At 38.0% G+C, this 22,298-nt stretch overlaps 1 protein-coding gene across 2 annotated transcripts; it reads right to left on the reverse strand.

The window, feature by feature from the left end:
• Positions 1 to 173: 173 nt before the first annotated feature.
• LOC140933497 (uncharacterized) lies at positions 174 to 21,694 on the reverse strand. 2 transcript variants are annotated; one of them, XM_073383071.1, is made up of 20 exons: positions 21,447 to 21,687; positions 15,132 to 19,575; positions 12,665 to 12,748; positions 10,993 to 11,149; positions 10,259 to 10,350; positions 8,999 to 9,082; positions 8,402 to 8,495; positions 7,900 to 7,971; positions 7,153 to 7,217; positions 6,638 to 6,744; positions 5,875 to 5,935; positions 5,663 to 5,709; positions 5,157 to 5,258; positions 4,897 to 4,977; positions 4,581 to 4,673; positions 4,076 to 4,185; positions 3,428 to 3,546; positions 2,430 to 2,583; positions 1,791 to 1,891; positions 174 to 1,549 (listed from the first exon to the last, which is right to left on the reverse strand). In XM_073383071.1, the coding sequence occupies exons 2-20, from the start codon at positions 19,509 to 19,511 to the stop codon at positions 1,436 to 1,438; spliced, it is 6,117 nt and encodes a 2,038-aa protein (XP_073239172.1). In that variant the 5' UTR covers positions 19,512 to 19,575; positions 21,447 to 21,687; the 3' UTR covers positions 174 to 1,435. The 2 variants fall into 2 exon arrangements, with proteins under 2 accessions (XP_073239172.1, XP_073239173.1); XM_073383072.1 differs by lacking the exon at positions 1,791 to 1,891 and having other exon boundaries at positions 21,447 to 21,694.
• Positions 21,695 to 22,298: the final 604 nt, after the last annotated feature.

The following is a 22,298-nucleotide window of genomic DNA, read 5'->3' on the forward strand; positions in this document are numbered from 1 at the left end:
GGCTCGGGCAATAGGATCAACTTTTTTCTCGTAAAGTAAACGCTCGCTAAAGTGAACTCGGCTGTGAGGGTGACCCTCCTAATCGTGACAGGTTTTCTCCACATAAACGGCGTGTTAGAAACTTGTTATATCACCAAATCCTACCAATTTTCCCCTTGAATGAATACAATATAGACGATCACTATTTTTTTTATTACTGTATAATACCAACCCACACCAAGGGGTACAACTTTGCAACTACATCTGTACACTTGATTCCGTTTTAAAAAAGTGAAATTTACATTGTACGATGCATAACCTTTTTTCTTCCAGAAACGATTACATTTAAAAAGCTGTTATATTTCAAAAGTCAAAAAATAATGCAATACAATATCAAAAATATTATTAATCGAATCACTTTTTTGAGGCATAAAACTCGTAAATATTTGAACTATACAATGGTGTTTCTTAATATATTTAAATAACCTTGTTTTCTACTCACGGTTATGTGAAAGATATTTTAAAATATATCATTCGCGAGTGCACTGCTAAAACACTGCTATTTCAGTTACAACGCCCGCGCACGTAGCCCCATCGAAACTAAGGGCCTGTTAACATGTAGGTGGGGGACCCCAGGTAGGTGAGGTAACATGTGGCGGGTTACCCCACCTAACATGTAAACGTGATCACGTTAAAATGAGATTGTATGGACAGGCGGGTTACCTCACCTAACTGGGGTCCCCCACCTCCAAGTAAACAGGCCCTAAGGCTGTGGTCACACTATACTGGGTAGCTTTTCGCGCCAACACGAAACGCTATCAAGGCTATGTTCACACGAGAAAGGATGGCTTTTACGCCAGCACGAAAACCATATCGGATAGGACAAACTTGACGTGTGGGCACGAAGAGCTGCTCTGTATAGTGTGAACAAAGCCTAAACGTCAAAAAATGTGTAAACTGTATTTGGATATTTCTATGTTAATATATATTTTTATGTTAATGCACAACATACCCAACCATGTAAGCGCTTTAGCGCGTTTCTTGAATGGCGCGCACTTTACAAATGAGGCAATTCAAACTTTTTGAACTAGGCGCGAGCTCTTCTCAGTGCATAAATGGCACTACTGTTAAGTTGTTTTCGCCCCATAGTCAAATGCGCCGACCAGACCCAACCATGTAAGTGGCTTCGCGCGCTTTTTAAAAAGCGTGCACTTTACAAATGAGGCAATTTAAACTTATCGCACGCTCTAATCAGTGCATAAATGGCTTCTCTGCTAAGTTGTTTTCGCACCAGAGTCAAATGCACAGGAGACTGAGCCATATAATTGCTTTCGCGCGCTTTTGACATGGCATGCACATTACAAACGAGGCAATATAAACTTTTCCGCGCTTTTGCCTCAGCTCTTAAATAACCTCGAAAGTCACAGAGTTTTCACTGTCTTTCGCCTTCGAACTGTTAAATGCTGGTTTCCAGGTAGCTGTCTGTTTCTGAGTAACAGGAATCTTTGTCTTCTTCGTTTCCAAGCAGTCTTTTCTGCTCAGCGGCATTTCGCCTTGTAGTTAGCTCTCCCTACAAGAAACGACGATAAATTTACAACAAATATCATAATAATGTCCTTATTTTACTGCAGTTACGGCAAAGCGCAATTGTGGTGAAAGACCAGCCATTCAAGCTCATATTTCTGCATTTAATTTTACAGCAGCTTTAAGTGCTAATAGGTGCCGTGGCGTATAGAAGTTTTTAGCAGTGATTGTAATGCAATGCAAGACTAAGATGGCCGTGAAAGCTGCGAGCGTTGTTCTTCTTTTACCTTTGGAACTTTCTGCTGGACAACAGTGCGAACTCTTTTTGACACTGTGGAATGGGAACGAAGAATTTTCTCATTCTCTTCGATGCACTCAGCTAAACAAACTGAGAAGAATTAACAGAAAACCAATTACTGAAAATCTGTAAAGAGGGTTTAAATTTAAAAGGTGCTCAAACCAGTTCACGACCTCGGTTTGTCGTGATAATAGGAATTTTCGCCTATAACAAGAGGGAAGCTCGCATAAAATTGCATTCGTAGCCTTTTTCCCAGAAATATGTGAATTCAGCCAGACTTCCAAACTAATCGTTGATTAGTAATCACCAAAACTTCCCGCTTGAACGCTTCTTTGATTAAAAAATAAAAACAGTTTTTAGTTCGATATATCCACTAAAGCTTTTCTCCAAAACTTTCAGCTGTCGCGTACAAAGAATGCACACCAGTTCTGGGTTTTCAGTTCAGTTCCAAATTCCTGTTCTCATTATCCACCAATGTTTAGAAACAGGGTAATTGAATCACGCGTAAAATTACTTTGTCTTACCGTCTAATTAATTTTGTCAATACCCACAGAGTAAGAATCACCCATGAATTCCTTAAGTTGAAAATGCTCGAAGCCCTTAAACAAAAACAACAGGATCATCTCACCATTATCTGAGCCCAGGTGGTTCCTATTAAGGACCACATCGACTTGGCGCAGTTTGCGAAGCGTGTGAAGGAACCTGCTGTGGTCCTTATTCCATGGATATCTTAGGATCACCCATTTTGTAGGGTCCTCCCAAGTGATACTTCGATCAAAGATCTGTTGAAAAATAATTTCATGGTAAACTTTGCAACAGTAAATCATTGCCCAGAACTTACTGGGGAAATGATAATAATCATAGCGAACACGCGTCAGTTTTCAATTTAAATACTGTTGAAGGTAAAAGTGTAAAATTTCTGTTTAGGCGGTGCTTCATGTTAAACCGATTTCTGCACTATCTTTCGTCTTTGTACGATTTGCAGAGGCAACTCATCAGAACTGCACAAGCAGGTCATGCAAAGAACAAAACACAATCCAAAAGTCAGGTTACATGAAGCACCACCCAAAAAAATATTATGGCATTTTCCGCTTTGGTCAATACGTACATCACGCTATTTTGTACATTTTTCCTTTGCCTTCACTACGAAGTGAAAGTGCCTAATGTCACGTTTTATGGAGGACGTAAAACAAGCGACGGCGAAACTTTCTTTTTGGTTGTTCTGAACTTGGATATGATTCTTAGGATAATTCAACTTCAGGAGAGTGCGCCAACATTTGAAAAAGTGAGTGATTTGGAATAATCGCGATGAAGATTGAAAGAGGGCGAATTCACTTTTTCGTCACTGTCACCGTTCTCTGATCTTTATTAAGGACACTAATAATAACACGCGACCGCGCGACTTCAAGCTCTTACGCGGACAGGTGTTTAGAAAAACCTATCTTAACAGTTCATCCCTAATACAGTGAAGACAACTGAGGTAAACTTCTCCTGTTTTTTGCGTCAGTTCAGTACGAACTCGAAAAGCGAAGGGTGACAAAGGGTAAAACCCACCAGGCCCTCGTCTTAGCTTTAACATATCTAATCTATGCCTGATGGCGGACAAAGGAGCATTTTCTTCAGTACCTTTCTGCCACTTCTTAGAGCCTGATGTAGATATGGAATCGCATTATAGTTCCAAACATTCACGAACCAGCCCTCAGCGGCTTTATAATCCATTGGACATGAGAAGAACAACGAAGGACCTACGAAGTAAAAACAACCAATTGATAAAAAAAATCACCTTGACCTAACGACCAGTGATAAATTTGGGTTTTTTCTCATTTCATTTTCTCCTTTTCTCTTTTTTCTTCTTTTCAACAGACCAAGACCTTCTAACGATCTGTGGAAACAAAAGCTATCTTTTACTACGCAGAGAGGAACGAGTGCTCTCAATGTTCTTTAATTTACGTAAAACTTTCGATAATCGAAGACTTGGCTGAAAACTTTTGCAAACAATATTAAGGAGAAAATTATGAGAAAAAGCTCTTGCTCGAGGCGCTCATCACTAAAATATCGACATACAGTATGACCTGGGCCGAAGATACCAGCCTTCAAAGAATTTCTACCACCATCGTACGAACAATTCAGAATTTTTTTTCCCTTTCGCGCCCAAAGGAGTATTGACTTTTTTCCCAGTGATATTCCTATAGCCTGAATGTTAGCTTCATTGTAACTAAATCCTTCTAAATAGACGTTTACCACTAAAGACGCGTTTTGGTGTAAATTACTCACCAATAGTGGAATCCGGTTCGCAATATTCTTCCAGGATTTCATTAAGATGATACCACACTTTTGAAAGCCAATCAAACAGGTCCAGCAGATCTTTACCACTACCTTCAACGCTGATAAACACATAGTGTCAGAATAATCTACAGAGGAAGAGACACTCTGACTCGAAGCTAAGACGAAGCTACTCCTAAGAAGTTTCGCTACTCAGACACGTTTCTTGGGGGGAGGAAGAAAGAGAGGGGAGGGAGGAGAGAGGGGAAGTAGGAGGGAGGGGAGGGGAGGAGGAGAGGGAAGGGGGAGGATGGGATGAGGTTCACTTTAAACATTTTTACCGTTTCATACCTAGACCAAGTAATTCTGTGGATGAAGTTCTATGGTGTTACCATTCAAATGAAACCTCTTTGGCAGAACCTTTTTGTTAGTGCTATTTATTTCTTTGGTTTTAATTCACTATTGTTCGCTAGGGAGCTTAGAGGAAGGAAACCAGTACTGCTACGTGACTACTTACTCAGTTTGGATTTGAGCCCAGCTTAACTTGCGCCTCAAGAATCGGCCCAGAAGTCCAGAGTACTGTCTGTCATTAACAGACACACGTAACCACCTACAATGGCAAAAACACAATTACTGGTACGCATACATGTCGTTGTCTAGTCATTTTAAAGAAAGACTAATTGACTAACTGACTGATAATGTAATTGGCTCGCTAATTGACTGAGAGATCACGACTGGCTGACTGGCTGGTCAATTAAATGGCTGAGTAAGTTACAGACTGACTTACCAATAAAATGAACAGCTGGGTGGGTAACTGGCTGAAACAGACTTACCTGAAGTAATGGCATAAGTTTAGTTCCTTTGAAGAGAAAGGCCCTCTTCTGCTCTTGTCCCGAACTCCAATAATGTATGGACTGAAATCAAACAGAACAAACTTGAAAGCATTAATGCCACAGTCCGATGACCGACTGTTATTTGCAGGCCGGCTAAAAACACTTATACCACTCTCGCGACCGCTTGCTCAAATTGTAGCCCTTCCGTCTGTGGTTAATCGAAGGGTTATGAATTATTACAAGAAATCTAGATCACCTACCAGTTTTTGTTGTCGAGAATGGAGAGGTCAAAGATGCTCGCCAGTGTAGCTAAACAATTAAGCTGTTCGAGAACAATCACAGCAGGGCTGCCTTCTTGAGGACTAAGGAAGAAAAGTATAAACAGGGCACCAAAATTAAAAACTACAAGTAATATCACATACCTGGCATAAACTGGGGACAATAACCACACTACTTGCTAGAATTATAGAAAGGAATAAGACGTCAAAGATTGAGTAATTGGACAAAAATAAGTTATGGGCGTCACATCATGACGAAAACACCAGCCATACGAACACGACGTCAAGCTTCTAGGGAAACGATACATTCCGGGAATAGCCCCAATGTTGCTGTTCGTGTACACTCTTTGTGAACGTTAATGTATTTCTTACGCCATGTCATTAGTTTTCAGGGCGAAATTATAATAAGTAGTTCTAGTGATGCAGTAACCTATTTATAATTTGAGCTGTACCATTGGACTTCAGCAAGTAAATCAAATAGAAAATACCTTGAGATGTCGCTCTGCATGAAAGATGCGAGACTTTGTTTCAGCTCCTTTAAAAATAGAAACACGAGAATGAACGAAGATGCTTACATCTCAGACTGGATAAAGAAATATTCTTGTAAAACTTCAAGAAGTCCGCAAAGAATTTCGACTTGCACCAGTACCAGGCTTACATCAGGTTAACAGGTATTTGTTACTCCATATGGCTTGCTTACCTTTCGAGTTGATTGAGAGACATTGAAAGTGACCACTGCTGGAGAGCACTTCCATCCAACACTAAGGTAAAAAAATATGGGTGAAAATTAATATTTGATAGATTTTCAAATGAACTTATAAAAATCTAACAGAGGACAAAAAAGAAGAGAAAAAACAGCAAAAAAGTTTTGTTAACTCTTATTACTTCCTTAAATAAATCAGCAACCAACTATCAAACTCAAAACAGCGTCGTCCGTTTTGTTATGACATAACTTCAGTTGCTAACAAACTCAACAACCTTTTTAAAAATGTTAAACTGATCAGAATTTATTTAGCCTGCGTAGCAGGCGCTAGGAAGTAAATGGGCGCAAGAAAAAACGGGCGCGCGCGAGGGAGACAGGCACTAGGAAGTTAACGGGCGTAAGAAAAAACGGGCGCGCGCGAGGGAGACAGGCGCTAGGAAGTAAATGGGCGCAAGAAAGAACATGCGCGCGGGGGCGCGCGTGTTTTCTTGCGCCCATATATTTTCTAGCTCCTCCTACGCAGGCTAGAACTTATGCAGGGCACTACAGAACGATGATGTCGTCTCGTCGCGACAATTAGGTTTTACTACTGGACAACTAAACCTTTTAAGCCCACTTCTAACTAAATCATTTACTAAAACAAGCAAGCAATGACCCGGGGCAACAGCAAAATGTGAGAACGGTTCGCACCAAAGGAAACTCTGGGATTCAAGTATTTTACAAGCGCTGTTACAGGATGTTTATTAAAAACATTTCTTACCGTTGGACAATGTGTTCCGCTAACTTAGCTGCCAAGTAAGACTTGCCTAAGCTTTGCTGTCCACACAGTACAATATGCCTTTGTTCCAACAAATCCTCAACATATTTCTGTTAGGAGTGGAGAAATGGCACGGTATTTCAATCAATTAGAAGTGTTCTCTCGTAACAACCACGTATAGGGCAAAAATCCTTAAAATGCAAGATTTAAGTTCCTAGACACAAAATTACATAGTTTGACTGACGCAAAACCTCTTCAGCATTGCTTTCACATGGTACTATTTATTTTCTATAGTTTGTGATTCCAACCTTTGCATCTGTAAAAGAAATCCTCTCGTGTGACGATTAAAACAAAAACAACTAGAAAAGTACTTAAACATGATACATATTTTAGTTTTTTTTAACACCAAATTTGGACATACTTTTTGAATATGACTTTGAAAGAGTTTATATAACAAACATATTCAATACACAGCGGTGTGGAAACATACAATTCCTTAAAATGCAGAAAACTGTTACCTCCATAGTTTCCTTCGGTAGCAAAGTATCATAAACGAGAGAATCACAAGAGAAATGGCTTCCATCTACAAAAACAGTTAAAAAATAGAATTGTGTCATTGCAAAGATTGAAAACAAGTAGTAATAGAGAAAAACTAAAATACTTTCTTTTCCATGCCACAAAAAATATTAGTGTACGTTGGGATTGCACAATACTTAAACCAGCAAATTAAAAACTTAATTTTAATATCAAAACCATTTCGTAAATGCAGCTAAGGAAACGTTTTCTTCACTTTTATTTTTTAAGGTGGATTTATATTTTGAAAGGATAAAAAATAATTGGAGTTTGGAGAAACCTTATTCCAAATTGGTAATACTTAATATTACCGTCCCACTTCTATCTATGTCAACTAGCCCAATTGTCTTGAGTCCTTCCTCTTCAGTTGGAAGAGGAAATAAAAGTCAAAGAACCCACACAACTGTTGAAGGACATATATCCCCAGGGTGTGGTCTATCTTCTCATAGGGTGTTTATAAAGGAAAGGACTGTTTGGGGACCAGAGTGATTGGCACAAGCTATTGTGATGTCCCCAAGCTGATGTGATGTTCCTGCCATATCTGAAAAAGTTGGGGATACCCATGGTGCAGTCTATCTTCTGATGGGGTGTTTAAGAAAGGGACTGTTTGGGGTCCAGAGTGATTGGCACAAGCTCTTGTGATATCCCCGCCATATCTGGCGAAGCTGATAAAACAATGCTATTATACTTACCCTTGAGTTGAATAATACACGGATTACTCTTTTTCGAAAGTTCTACTCGAGGAGAACTTTTTCTTAAGGAATCTGGCAAAAAAAAATAATAACAGTAAATTTCTTTTTATTGAAAAAGTTCACATTTCAAAGCAGATTTTGTTGTAGCCATACCACTTCTTCTACATAGTATTGTAAACCTAGGGACCAGAATAATTGAAGGAATGGAATTCTAACACTTATTCCGTCTAGGTTTTCAATTTCTTTTCCCTTTTAGCCAGAAAGTGTCATGTGTACTGCCCCAACAAGAAAGGTGTAAATTTAAGTTGACGTGAGATAAAAAAAAAATGTGCATAATTGAAAAACTTTCAGGACATGAAACGTTGTGCAGGTTTGTTGTAGCCTGACATATGCATTTAAGTGGTTGAATAATATTTTGGTTTGTGTTTTAATTCCTTTTATTTCAAAAATACCCAATAGAAAAGGACAGCATGGGGTATGCCAAATATTCAAATATTCAGACCTGGACTCCACAACATCACTCCTGTTTGAACCCCTTGAATGCTGTGAGCTCCAAGACAGAGGTAGCCATCTGGGTCAATTTTATTGACATGATCCTGAAGGAAAGAGTTTATAAAAGCAAAATCAGTTTGCTTTCTTGCAAAAAGGCACGGATGAACAAACATGAAGAAGATTAAAACAGACTACAATTGTGGGTTTTTGAAAACCTAGCCTAAAAGTCATTTTTGTTGTTTGTAACGTTTGATTTTAATCCTGTAGACTGCAAAACAATCCATATTTTTGCGTATTCAAGTACGTGCGAGCAGTCAAACAAAAGGTCTTGAGCGAGACTGAAATGAAGAGAGCAAGCGAGACTGGAGACTTAAGCTCATTAAACCAGTTTTTAGAAAAGAACCGACCGTCATGCGGTCTAATAATGCTGGGAATCATAAACAAGGATGCGTTATTTGAAATATTAACAAATTGAACTGGACAGCCACGACACACCCCCTTCAATGAAGTGGTCACAGACATTTAATGGTAATAACTATGTTGTCATGGAAACATTGTAGTCATAAGCCATGTTCCACTGTATTCTGGTTGAGGTTCTTTTCCTTACCACAAAAATTCTTCTTGCAGCTTCCATGACTCCATTCCAGTCTGCTCCCTTTACAGTAACTGTTCCCAAGTGGATGTCTTCTTTCTGCAAAAACAATGTTAGATTGAATACGGTTAGTTATTATATAAACACAAATGCAATACCAGGTGAGCTTTCGCAAGAAAACATGATATCTTCACATGTGACAATAACACGTTATCTGAAAAGATCACTGTAGTGAAATGGTTTGGTATTTCATTGGTGTTTATATAATAAATAAAACATTACATGGCCACTTGAAGATACAAAATTTCTCTTCAAGTGTTGAAAAATATTTCACTCATTTGCTGCGCTCACTCTTCAAATATTTTTCAACACTCGAAGAGAAATTTCGTATCTCTAAGCGGCCATGTAATATCCTCTATATCTCTCATACGTTTTTACCCTTGTAGTGACAAGTGGTCACTTCAAGAAGGTTGGCTGCTCGATAGAGGTGTTCACTCAGTTTCTGGCTGCATTCAGAAGGAGAAAAGTGACACGAATTTGGCATGCAGGAAAAACCCCTCACTGTTTTTTTTCCTGTCCACATCTTTTTATGCTGTCCCCACAATCTGAACACCTGGTACAGGCTTAGTGAGTTTCTGAGAATTTTATCGACTGGGACTCAGGTAACCACCCACTGTAAAAAACGGTGACCAGTAAACACCTTAAGCCTCAATATCCACATACAATTCTCCACATTATTTGCCATACATTTCCCTACAAACTTAGTTGAGAGGATTAAATAAAAGATAAGAGCACTTTTTTTTCTGTTTGGTTACTCTCATAACCTTTTCTCTTGATGTTGTACCAATGCTGTTGGGAGAAAACTGATTTTGGTCACTCTTAGGACAAAGGATCAATAGGATGCTATGCTTTATGAGTTTTAAAATACACCACTTGCACACCTCCCGTAATGCACCTTATTTGCCCCCCAAAATTTTGCACAAGCGGCTGTAATACCCAGGAGAAATGAAAAACAAAGGTTATGCAAAATTTTGGGGGGCAAATAAGATGCATTATGGGAGCCGTGCAAGTGGCATATTGCCACTTACGACAATGCAAGACAGATATTGAAGTTAATGTACTTTTGGAGATGCCTTGTAATGGCCTTCATAAGAAAAATGGTGAAAAACCTATTTTTGTCATTTATGGCACAAGTTATCATATTTAGTCAAGAGTCTATTTCAGTATAAGCACCATATGGAATGCTTAAAGGCTAAAACAGCTGCAAAAATTTACTTTTGATGGAAGACGACCAAGCATTACACTGGAAAATCCTCGTAGACAAACATCAACCTGAACTGCATCCCCCTCATCATCATCTGAATTAACTGAAACTAAAAAACCCTCATCAAATTAACTAGCAGATTGACAGGCGGTTGAAAATGGAACATCTTCTGCATTTTTCAAAAATAGTGTTTAAGTGCAATGTATGTTTGTGAAAAATAGACAAAAATACAGTAGATCAGGGCTGTCACTAAGGGCAGAGGGCCAGGGACTGGAGAATTCACCATGGCTACAACAAGTATAATCCCTGCCTACTTTCATACAAAACAAAAGGAAAATAAAACCAAAAGAACTTTCTAGCTCTGTTCAATTCTCTGCCTACTAATTATATATACCCAGCGACTTGAAATCTTACTGACAGCCTTGTAGATAGATGTACAATCACCAATTTACAATCACACCCTGCTCCCCAGTTCAACTTTTATTTCTTATTTCACACTTACATACATATGGCTCAAACGACATCCTAAAGGTAAGTGGGAATCGATGGGGATAAATGTTGAAAAGTGTCTCAAGATTCTTATCAGAGCTTACAGTGTTATCATGGTAAATACTTCCAACTAATGCAGAACAAAAAATAAACTTTTTTTCTAAAACCAATAAACACCTGTATTTGCAATTTATTTGCATTATCTACCAAGTAACATGCAATGTCCTGTAAAAAAATTTTTTTTTCCAAGACTCACCATGTTTGGGCCTATAGAGTTTGTAAAGACTTTCAAGTCTCTCTGAAGATTCAGTGCTACTGTTCTCTGACACTTCTCCGTTTGTTTGATGATTGGCCAAAGTACAAACTTGTTCACGTAGCATGTCATTCTCCTCATGGAGTAGTTTAAGCTCTCCCTAGAAAGACACATCAACTCTTTTCATTAATTCACCACTCCTACATGGAAGTCAAAGGAGACCTATCAAATCTCCTTCTAACTTGACATCATCATCAAATGCAGGGGTATGCCCTTGGAAGCAAGACTGCAAATATAGCCACGTCTCCCCTCGCTCCTCACCGCTAGGAAAGTTTTGCATGAGAGATGTCTGCACCTCCTTCAGCAAGAAACGAGGAGAGAAAGCTGTATTTGCAGGCTACTTCAGGATTGGCGCAGTGGGTGTATGTAAGACTTTCCACTTGACAAGCCATTACTTGGCAAAATAGCAGAAGGATAAAGGTAATGAATTTGCCTATGTTGCGGCTTAATTTGAAATTTTGGTTACCAAAATTCATCTTTGTATCAGTGTTCCCTCTACCTTTTATGCAAGTCTACTTACAGTGCGACTACTCGAACCAGGGCACTTGGGAGAAGATTATCGAATCACAACATTTTTTGGAAACAAAAGATTCTCATGTTGTTTTTGGAAACGGACCAAAAAAATTTAAGGTTCAACAATGCAACCATTGAAAACTTTAAAACGGTTTGAACCTACATGACCTCTCAGGAAACAGTCCTCAAATTCATGAATGTTACTGGTCCATTTGCAAAAAAAACTTGAGAAAATGTGAAATTCTAGTATTTGTAATACTGTTTTAATAAGAGTGATAGTCTTACAGGCAGTGGATCTTAGGCTCAGATGTCAGTTTATAGAGGCCTATACAATTTTGTAACAACTAATCAACAGTGTTTAGACTCTGTTGTTTAATTAAACGGTTCAAACCTTGCGAACAAAAGGAAAACTAAACATCTTAGCCTACAGTCTGTAATTATAGAGTGCCATAGTTTGATAATTTTAATATCTGCTCCACAAAATTGATGTAACAATGCTATTAGGTAAATAACCTAATCTCGGTTACTTTCTGTGATGGGAGACCTGTGGCTTTTTCAATCATCTGGATTAATGTTAATCTCCTTAAAGATTAAGAGAAAAATTTTGATACAATATTATCATGCAGCCACTGCATGCAATATGGGAACAATACCTTCCCTCTGCTTCAAAAGTTATCACAACATGGAAACTTCATCAAATTCAGACAAACTTGGTGATGATTTATTGTAAAGTCTTGGGTAGCCATGGAGGACACATCCTAGCTTTAAGTATTTAAAAAGGTACAAGAAGATGGGACAAGAAAACAAGACTGTCAAGGATATGACAAGATGTTGAGTTTATGACTTAACTTTATTACCTCCCTCCTTAAAAACAACATATTGATAAGACTTTTACTGTCAGAATTACATGTGAAATGAGATTTGATTGTATTTATTTCCAAGTAGAATTTGAGCAGTTGTAAAAAATGTTCAGCTTAAGAAAAGCTTTACACAGTTTTTGTTAGCGGCATCTATATACAGAATAGTTTATATTTAAGACCTCTTGCACCCAAAACAGGGTTTATTTACAGCCGTAAGATACATGTAAATAAAACCCACTAACCTTAATTTCACTGATTATTCCCTGCAGTTCATCAGCTTGATGCAAAGCTACACAGGCTTCCATACTTAGTCCCCCAGAAAGAGCCTACAAGAAGGAACAAAAACATGCCATGGCCTGTAATTATCTACCAAATTAAATTACTAAGAAAACATCAGGACAACAACTGATAAAATTTCAGCAGGGATGATTAAAATTTAATGCTTTCTAGAAGCTCTTTTGTTATCACGGAGAACAAACAAAAACAAACCAGGCAAAATAATATTATGATCATGTTGCAATGTGTGTAATTACACCAAAATTCTACAGGTGAAAATCAAACCCTTGTCAGTGAGTAAAGTATACCAGTCTTGAAAAAATTTCACAAAATGTAACAAATGAAAAAAGGGATTAAAAAGTGTTATTTATACATATGCTTCATGGAACTAATCTTTTTACCCATGCCTAAAACCCACTAATAATACCACTATATTTAAAATAAAATAGCATTCATACACAATAATAGCCTTCATAATAATAAACAGCACTAAAGAAGATGCCATCTTTCAGCCAAAAGTTTTGCTAGCTTCCAGATGATGACAAGGCACATCAATAGTATACAGGCTTAAATTTTAAATGCACATGTACATGTATACACATTAGGAGTAAGCCTCCTGAAAGGGTCTCCTAGATCATAAACGCACATGAATTTATTCTTTCACACCCAGAAGAGGCCAAACTCAAAATTAGACAGAAAATCCAAATTATATCATGTCACAGAAAAAAGTAATTCCATTTGAAAAAAACAACATTTGAATGGTCACATCAAACAATTTCAGACATTGTCGTTCACCCTGGAATTCAAGAAAATTGCTTGCACAAAAGACTTATGATAACTTCACCAGAATTCCCTTTACTATTTTCAAGAACTTTTCCTTCTACATTTCCTTGGTACGAAACACACAAACACAAGGAGGGGAAATTTGCCCTTTGATTAAATAAGAGGCCAGCTTAAATCATTTCCATTTATTTAGGAGTGACAAAAGCTTAACCTTAATCTCTAAATATTGTTCAAGATGAGTCTTAAAGCCTCTTTTTGCTGTGTTCCTTTACCTCTTGGAGTCTGCTCGCTGCAGTCTCAGAGTTTTAACCAAAGATTCTTGGATTTTACAATATTTTACCACCTATTCAATTATTGTGCTAAAAAAATATCACTATTTTAATACATTATGGATAAATATTCAATGTGTTATTATATACTGAATCAATAAGGAGATTCCTTAGACTTACTGTCAATTGCTTAAAAGTTCAACTACTTCATTAGAAGCAAAAATTAGCTTGACTTGGTACCACACATTTACGTAAAGCAAAAGTATTAATTTCACAACATAACCAATAGTTAATTCTAATACCAAAGGTACACAGAATTTTCCTTCTTGACAAGGTTAGTTCTGCTTAACATGATGGTACATACATGCATTTGAAGGATCACAATTCAAGATAAATTCACCCGTAGACTCAAATAATTAAGGCTCCATTTCAAAATGTTACCACTTTATGTTTTTGATCAAACATTAATTTAAAAAAGGTTCAACTCAGTACATTCTGTTTACCGAGAATGATGTTTGAGAGGCAAAAGGAGCATAACTCCAAAAGATTGTACAAGGATGTTTTTAGTCCATTTCACATCCACGTACATGTGTTAATTCTGATCTCCAAAAAGACAACCGGAATTTTCTGAATGTTACCTCAATTATCCTATGAAAGTTATCACAAAATTATTTCATTACCATACCTGAATATATAGGTAGAGAGAAATCAACACTGTGCTAAAAAGAAGCTAGTGATTTTCGGACCAGATATTGTCAAAAATGATAGTAGAAAAGGCCTTGAACTAATCCTTCCTCCAGCATTCCCCAAATGGTTCTTCCCATATTGACACAGACTCATGGCTGATTGACAAGTAATTAATATGAATTGAGGAAAATCATGCTTTCAACAGATCATGTTACAATATTGCCCTGTTCATGTTTTGGCCAAAGAGTTCAAGGGTGGTTTAAGTGTAAAATTTTGCACAGTTGAGAATCTAGTGAATATATTGTATGTAAGATCTGCTCTCATGTTAAGCCAGTATTTCAACGTAGTTTGATTTAGATTTGCCTTTGTTTCCTAGCCCTAATAATCATGGAAATTCTGCTTTAAACCTGAGAATAGACTGTAACCTTGTTAACCTGCAAACAGATTTTACATACAACAAATACACGCACAAGTGTACAGTGGAACTTAGACTGTATGGAATGGATAAAAGAGAAGAGCTGCACTGGGCCATTTTCAAATGAAGGAACACACAGAAAAGACCCTACAAATGACTCTTGATTTAACGTTTAATTCCTTCTTTGCTTCAAAAACAAAAACAGCCTGACAGCTGGTCAGAAGTCACTTGCAGCTTTTTCCAGGCATACCTTCAAGAAATAAAAATGATTTTATTTACCTTATCTTGAGAGCTTGGAGACACCCTCTGCTTGAACCTTTCAATTGCTTTATCCAAGATGTCAGAGTCCACAACTTCCAAATTAAGTGATCTGCGTACTTCTCCCAATAACGCATCAAGACTAGCCTCATCCTGTTCATCATCATTATCATTATTATCAACTGATAACAAATTGTCATTTCCTACAAGTTTCAGGTCCATTGTATCGAGATCAGAAACCAGTGAAATACCAGTGCTGGCTTCTGTGTCAACAAAAACAACTGTGTCTGTGCTACCGCCAAATTCTCCAAAGTGATCGTCATCAGAAGAGTATGATGATGATGATGCATCTCCTTGGGACTCTACATCAGTAGGAATATCTTCTGTACCTTTAACACTGGCTGGCTTCTCATTGCGAGGCATGTCTGTATTATTTATATTGTTTTTACCCACCCCATCCTCCCTACAAACTAAACTATCGCCAGGGTAGGGTGGGGGTTTTGGAGTACTGGTAATGTGCAACCCATTCTTTTTTCTATAGTCAATAAATACATCAACACCTTCAGGGCTAGCTATCTCTTGCAGCTGTCCCTCAGTTACAATTTCCTCTGCATCTAGAGAGTCAAATAACACGTCTTTAAACTTGCTATCTTCTGTTGTAGAACTAGTGATGGGCTCCTCAGTTTTGACATCACCTTTGCTTTCTTCATCACAAGGCTTTGCTTTGGGTGTTGGGAGTGAGAAACGCCGTTTTTCATCAAGGCTGTTGACTTCAAGCCCATTCTTTTCTCTCTGAGAAAAGGCTCTGTCTCTGCGAGGTCTTTTCAGGCTGTGAGTTTTTGTTAGCCTGCTAAGTGTTTCAATGTTATCTGTTGCTTCACTTCCATCATATGAAACTTTCAGAGTTTTCTCCTCGTTAGCTTTTGTTGGTTTATGCTTTTCTTCCAAGCACTCAACTTCTTCTTCAAAGAGCTGCGACTTGCGAGTAGAGGTCCACTCCTTGAGCTTTTTACGTATGTCTTCATTACTTGTACTTCCTCTAACAGCTTCTGCTTGTGTCACACCATTTGTCTTGTCTTTGCTATGGACTCCTTGCCTCAAGCAATCAAAACTCTTAGAAGATCTTGGTGGGACAGCTCTAGGTCGCTTCAAATCTTGACTTCCATTCTGTCTTTGCACTGGGCTGTTAAGATGATGCCAACTACTTGGTAGACTATTGGTGTTGGGTCTGCCTTTTGCATTAAGTGGGGGTGTGGGAGAATGGTTATATCTCTGTACAGATACTGGTCTTCGTTTTGGCACTTCTTCAGTTGAACCAACTTTCATGGTGGCAAGGATCTGTAAAAGCTCTTCAACTGAGACAGCTTTGTCATTCTCATGACAAGATGTCCTGTCTGTATCAGCAAAAGCCACAGCAGTATAAGGAGCTGCTTGAACATTCCCCAGCAATGACAACTGATCAACAACTTCTTGAGACGATGTGGGAGAAACTGTTTTACTACCTTTTGAGGGTACTGAGGATTGCAAATCTTTCTGTAACTCTTTCAAGAGTGATGGTGGAAGCAGTTCTTGGGAAACAGAGAGAGGTGGAGTTTGAGTTCCCACTGAAGGTGATGGTGATAAAGCTCTGAAAACATCAGCCGGTGGCGTTTGAGTCCCTCTGTGCCATCTGTAAAACTGTCTAGAAGAGTTTTTATCTTCAGAGATCGCCTGCTCATCATCATCCATGTCACTGTCGTTCAATTCCTCTTGACACCCACGGTTGTGTTTATCATCTGAGGATGGTGAAAACGTCTTTTTTTCTGTTACAGATAACACCACAGACTCAATATCAGGGTCTGGAAGAACTGTCTGCGGGGATTCCAGAAGTTTTTTAATACTCAGTGCTTCAGCTGAAATTATGCTATCTTTGTCTTCACACCTGGTGTAGAACTCACTGTAATCAGTATCATCAAACTCCAGCCTTGGTTCTTCAATCTCTTTTGGATCAGTGATTGCTGCTATTTCTTCTTCAAGTTCTTCAGGGAGAAAATTCTCTGCCAAGGGGAGTGATGAATTTACAGAATACTTATCAACAATAGTTTTTGGTCCCATTTCCTCCAAATCAGAGCTCGGTGTGACATTCTTAACTAGTGGACTAGTGGACCGAGGGCCAAAGAGGGCCTCCACTGCACTTACTTTGCGGATAGGTTTGGAACTTGCAAAACCATTGCGGACGCTAGTTTTGGTAGAGCAACAATGCCTAAGAGCTGAAGGTTCATTAAAGATCCTTTCCACTTCAGAGTCACTTGAGGAGCTAGCATTTGATGAGGTACGCCTAAGGTTTTGAAGGCGTGGTGCCCGGATTTGTTGAAATGGGGGTGGATCCTCTGAAAATTCAAATGATTGTCTCCTTAGAGCAAATACAGGGTCCCTGCTGCCTAGTGAATGACGAAATCTCTTTTGTTGGCTCTCAGGAAAAGAGGACCTTCTTTTGTCCATATCAGAAATGCTTGAATCACAAGACATACTTTTAAAAATAAGACCATGAGCCAGACTTTGAGGTCTTCGTCGCAGTGGCTGGAAAAGTGGTTCTGAATGTACACTGCTGTCATCAGATGTGTAACCAGATTGATCAAAGTGTGACTGCCCAGTTCTTTTGGGGGAACTCCAACCCATCTTTTCTTGAGAGACATTTATGGTGTTTATAGAGCTTTGCATAGGTCTTTTTTGGTGAAACAAGCTGCCAGAAGGGGATGAGAGACCATTCTCCGATTGCCAGGTTGTTCTTAATCTGGGTGTGTGAGCCTGGTGAACATTGTACTCCAAAGAAGAGTTTACTGCTAAAGGGTGTGTCTCACTAAACGACCAAGATCTTCTTTTCATCTCAGAACTCAAATCTCTTTCCAAGTTCGGAATACCAGCAATTGACCCTGGGCGTCTTTGCCTAATATTTCTATCCTGCTGTCTAAAACCAGGCAAAGATAATTGTTTGATTTCACTCAGCCTCGGATTCACAAGAATTTCGTTAAAATCTATTCCACTGGTGGTTTCAAGAGAAGGCACTGTCCTACTCCTACAACTAAGTTGATGCATGTCCCTACAATGTGTTTTTGAGTGATCTGGTAAGTGACTGCCTCTTGCTTCAGATGCATCAACAAATTCAAATCCATTGTGAATATTACTAACAGTACCATTTGTATAAACACCAGTTTCAGACGGCCCCAGTGGATCAGAGTATTGTCTCCTAGTTTCATCAAAGGAACTGCTCACTCCCTCTTGATTGTCATCCACAACAACATGATTAGCATAATCAACTTCATCAATTTCACTCACAGAGTCCAGACAGTCTCTTTCTATCTTACTGTGGTGACAATTGCTATTTAAAGGTTCAGAGTTTATTGAGGATTGTGAAAGGATACTTCCATCAACAGTAAATTCCTCCTCTTCAACCAGTGGAGGAATCTGTTCTTGCGCATCACGATTAAAAATAACAGACTCGCAGACATTATTTTTTTCAAATGAAAACCTCTCAGTGTCTACAATAGGAGCAACATCTTCTGTGCTACTCTGATCATCATCAAAACAGTGAAAACCATTAAGAATTTCTACATTGACCTCTGTGTTTCCAACACAAGACTCTTCAGATGAATTCTTGAGGCTCTTTGCTTGTACATTTTTCAACAAATCATTTCTTTCAGTCAAGCCATCTTTGCCACAGGCTTCAAAGAACAGAACATGTTCTTCAACAGACTTCCATTTGTCACAGTCAGGAAAATTATCAACTTCAGTACATTCAGGTCTTACACTGGCATTTTGACATTCATTATAAGAGAACCGTTTAGTGATGTCTTTATTTTGTTGTTGAATTCTCTCAATTTTCTCGAAACTTGATGGAGGAGCACTGCCTCTCCTAAGCTTGGGTTTGGGTGGCACTGGAGGTTTACTCCTGACCTTATTAACACCGCATCTTGTCAAGGTACTCTCTGGTGATGCACTATAATATAAACAATAAAAGTCGCTAGCGCGCCTTGTTTTCTCCACAACATTGTGACCTCTGTCTTCATCATGTGTGTGTGCACATTCAGTTTGATCATTAACTGCTGCTTCCTTACTCATGACATTTTGCATAAAAACAGAAGTTCTATTTGCCTCATTTTCCACTGCTGGCTCAGAAGATGAAGCTACAGATGCCGTGATATTATCTTTTCCTTTCTTATTTATCACTTTGGTCCTCTGAGAATCTAATTCTGTTACAGGCGATGAATTTATTGATCCCTGGGAGCTGTCACTGCTAGCACTACCATTTCGTTCAAGTTCCTCATCCACAAAGCACCCTGAATCAGTTTTACATTTGGTGTCCGGCGCACTTCTTCCTCGATTGAGTCGTCGAGTCACTCCCGGTTTTTCTTTACCACTCATATCAATAATTCAACCTGCCATGAAGTTCCTGATCTGCATGGCCTCAAATGCTGGAAGTTGATCACTACAAATTCACATACAAAGAACACATGTTAATTTTGGAACAACTGGTTGTCACACAGGATCAACGCTAACTACCTAAGGTAATATGTACTTGTTTGTGAGGAACACAAGACTGACACTTGGAGAAACCAAAGGGGGCAAAGGAGAGAACCAACAACAAAACTAAACCCACATATACCGTAACCAAAAACGAAGGAAACTGAAATTGAAAAAAAGGGTAAAATCACAAAACATACATAATACAGTAACAAAAGACTAAGGATAGATAAGGGTAGGGGGCAAAGGATTTCTCCAGCATACTGTGAATGTGATCCCCAGATGTTTACATAGGAAAACAGCTTAATAAAAATAGAATCCAAATAAATTGCTAGCTGTTTGATTCCTGGCCTAATTGTTGCAGTAATTTACCCAGCAGCCAGGGAAAAAACTCTAATAGCCCTGGTGGCACCAAAATTATTAGACTAATTCTCTTTCAAGTCAAACCTAATTCTGTAATTTTTCCCCCTACTCCTCAGCTGTTTCAACACCCTCCATGTTAGTCTTGACTAGTAAGTCTGGTAGCCAGCCAATACACCTAGCCTTTCAGCAGTTGGATACATGTACAGTAGAATCATGATTTCTCTCAACCTTAGTTTCTTTGACCTCCTAATAACTTAAGCCAAAATTTAAGGCTTCCCTTTTAGTCAAACATGGTAATTTAACTCTACTTTTCAAAAATTCCCAATAGTTTTAACAAATTTCCTTTCCTCAGGAGGTTAAAAAGAAACAAGATGCCACTGTAGATGTAATCAAAAGGAAAATAAAAAATCAACAAGTTCAGTTTTAGGAGATGTTGATAACAACAGTAAAAAGGATTTTTTAGAGGATGAGTAGCTAAAACAGATCAAAAGATCCCAAGATAATGCATTTTACCCAAGTTGCAGGATCTATTTTAAGAACAAGATAGATAATGAATTTATTAGTCCAAGAGAGACCTTTTACAGTCCTTTATCAAGATCAAAACAACAAGGCCAGACAGGACATCACAAGGATATTTCTATTTCTATGATGTCTTAGTCATAAAATATCAGTTATCTAGATCTGTATGCAGTAACTCTACACAAGATTATGAGAATTAACAGGAAAAAAAGGGTTGATTGTGGTTTGTGTATGTGACATGAAGGAAACATATGCTTGTGTAAGCTGGATTTGACAATGAGTGTTACTTTACATGTTACTTAAAATTTTTTTTTTGCAAAGTCTCTCAAAAATTCTGAGAGATGAACAGTCACCCATTTGAAATAACCATCTGGTCAAATTTTAAGTACTTTCAGTCATTAAGCTTATTTAGAGAGGCACAAACTTACAAAAATATTATGACTGAAAGCAAGGTTTTCTTGTAGTTAAACTACATGCACTGTAAGTAGGCAAAGTTCACACGAGCTGGATTTCATCGTTCTACAAGAATTTTAGGTATTACAAATGTAATTTAACTAAATATTATTATTTGAAAAAAAGTCTCTGAGACTCTTATCCTAAACCTCAATTAGACTTCAATAAACAGTTTTTAATCCACAAGAATATTGAAAGAAGCAGCCTTAAGCAGATTTATAAATGAAATGGTCATCATTCAAAGAAGCTCTTGTTCACTGAAGGTTTTAATCTCCCAGACCACTGTTCATGTTGTTATATATGAGTGTCTCTTCAAAACCAATGTATTGGAAAGTTTCAATCTACTTGTGACTCAGTACAGTGTAATTATGAACAGTATGGCAAAATGTTTCGAACCCCTGATAACGTTACTACTCTATTAAACATACATATGCAAGTTAGGTCACTTGTGATCAATCATTTTGACCAAGCATAAAACAAAGGATCAAAAAAGGCTCTTACCACTAGTAGAATAACAGTAACTTCTAGATCAGAACTTCCATTCTTTGTCTTACTGTGAACAATGAATTCAGCAACTTTTTCAATGTACAGTCTTTTTTAAAAGCTTTTGAGGTATGAAGGAGTGGCTGCAATGTAGACATTCCCTCTTTTCAATGTTAACCTTTGAAGCAGAGTTTCTCAGACATCATCAGAAACTTAATACCACAATTAAAGCTAAGACATCTAACAACAGATAGAATCAGCTAGAAGTATGCTAAACATGTCAATTAAATGTAAATGCTTTTAAAATGCGTGTCCACAATACATTGTGTCTATAATAAAACACAGTCAATAAATAATTCAATGTTGTATCCAATTCTTCTTCATGCATGAAGTCTAAACTAGCCAAAACAAGGCCAATATATGTGGCTGTATGTGAGTGCTGACTGATGATAACTTATCTCTGCTATGCAAAATACATGCTCTGCTGCCAATCAGGAAATGATCTCAAGATTTTAAAACAGATAAGGAAGTCAATTATTAGACTAAAACAAACTGCTACCCCACCCCACTCAGTTCTAAAAAAAAATGGATCACACTGTTACACTGCTCACTAAGAACACTCAACTAACTAATAGTAACACACAAACTGCATTCAACTATCGTACATATTCAATGAAATCAGCTCCATGGAACCCCTGTAATAAGCATCCACTTGATAGAGAACTCTTCCTAATAGAGGTTTGTATGAAAGAAAATAAGGCTACTGAAGCTTAAGTCCATTCACCACAGGGTGTCAGCTTAAAATTTTAATACAATCATGTACTGACTTGAAAGTTTGTTTATGAAGACATAATTTTTGAATAAATGAAA

This window comes from Porites lutea, chromosome 4, assembly GCF_958299795.1.
Source record: "Porites lutea chromosome 4, jaPorLute2.1, whole genome shotgun sequence".
Classification (NCBI taxonomy): domain Eukaryota; kingdom Metazoa; phylum Cnidaria; class Anthozoa; order Scleractinia; family Poritidae; genus Porites; species Porites lutea.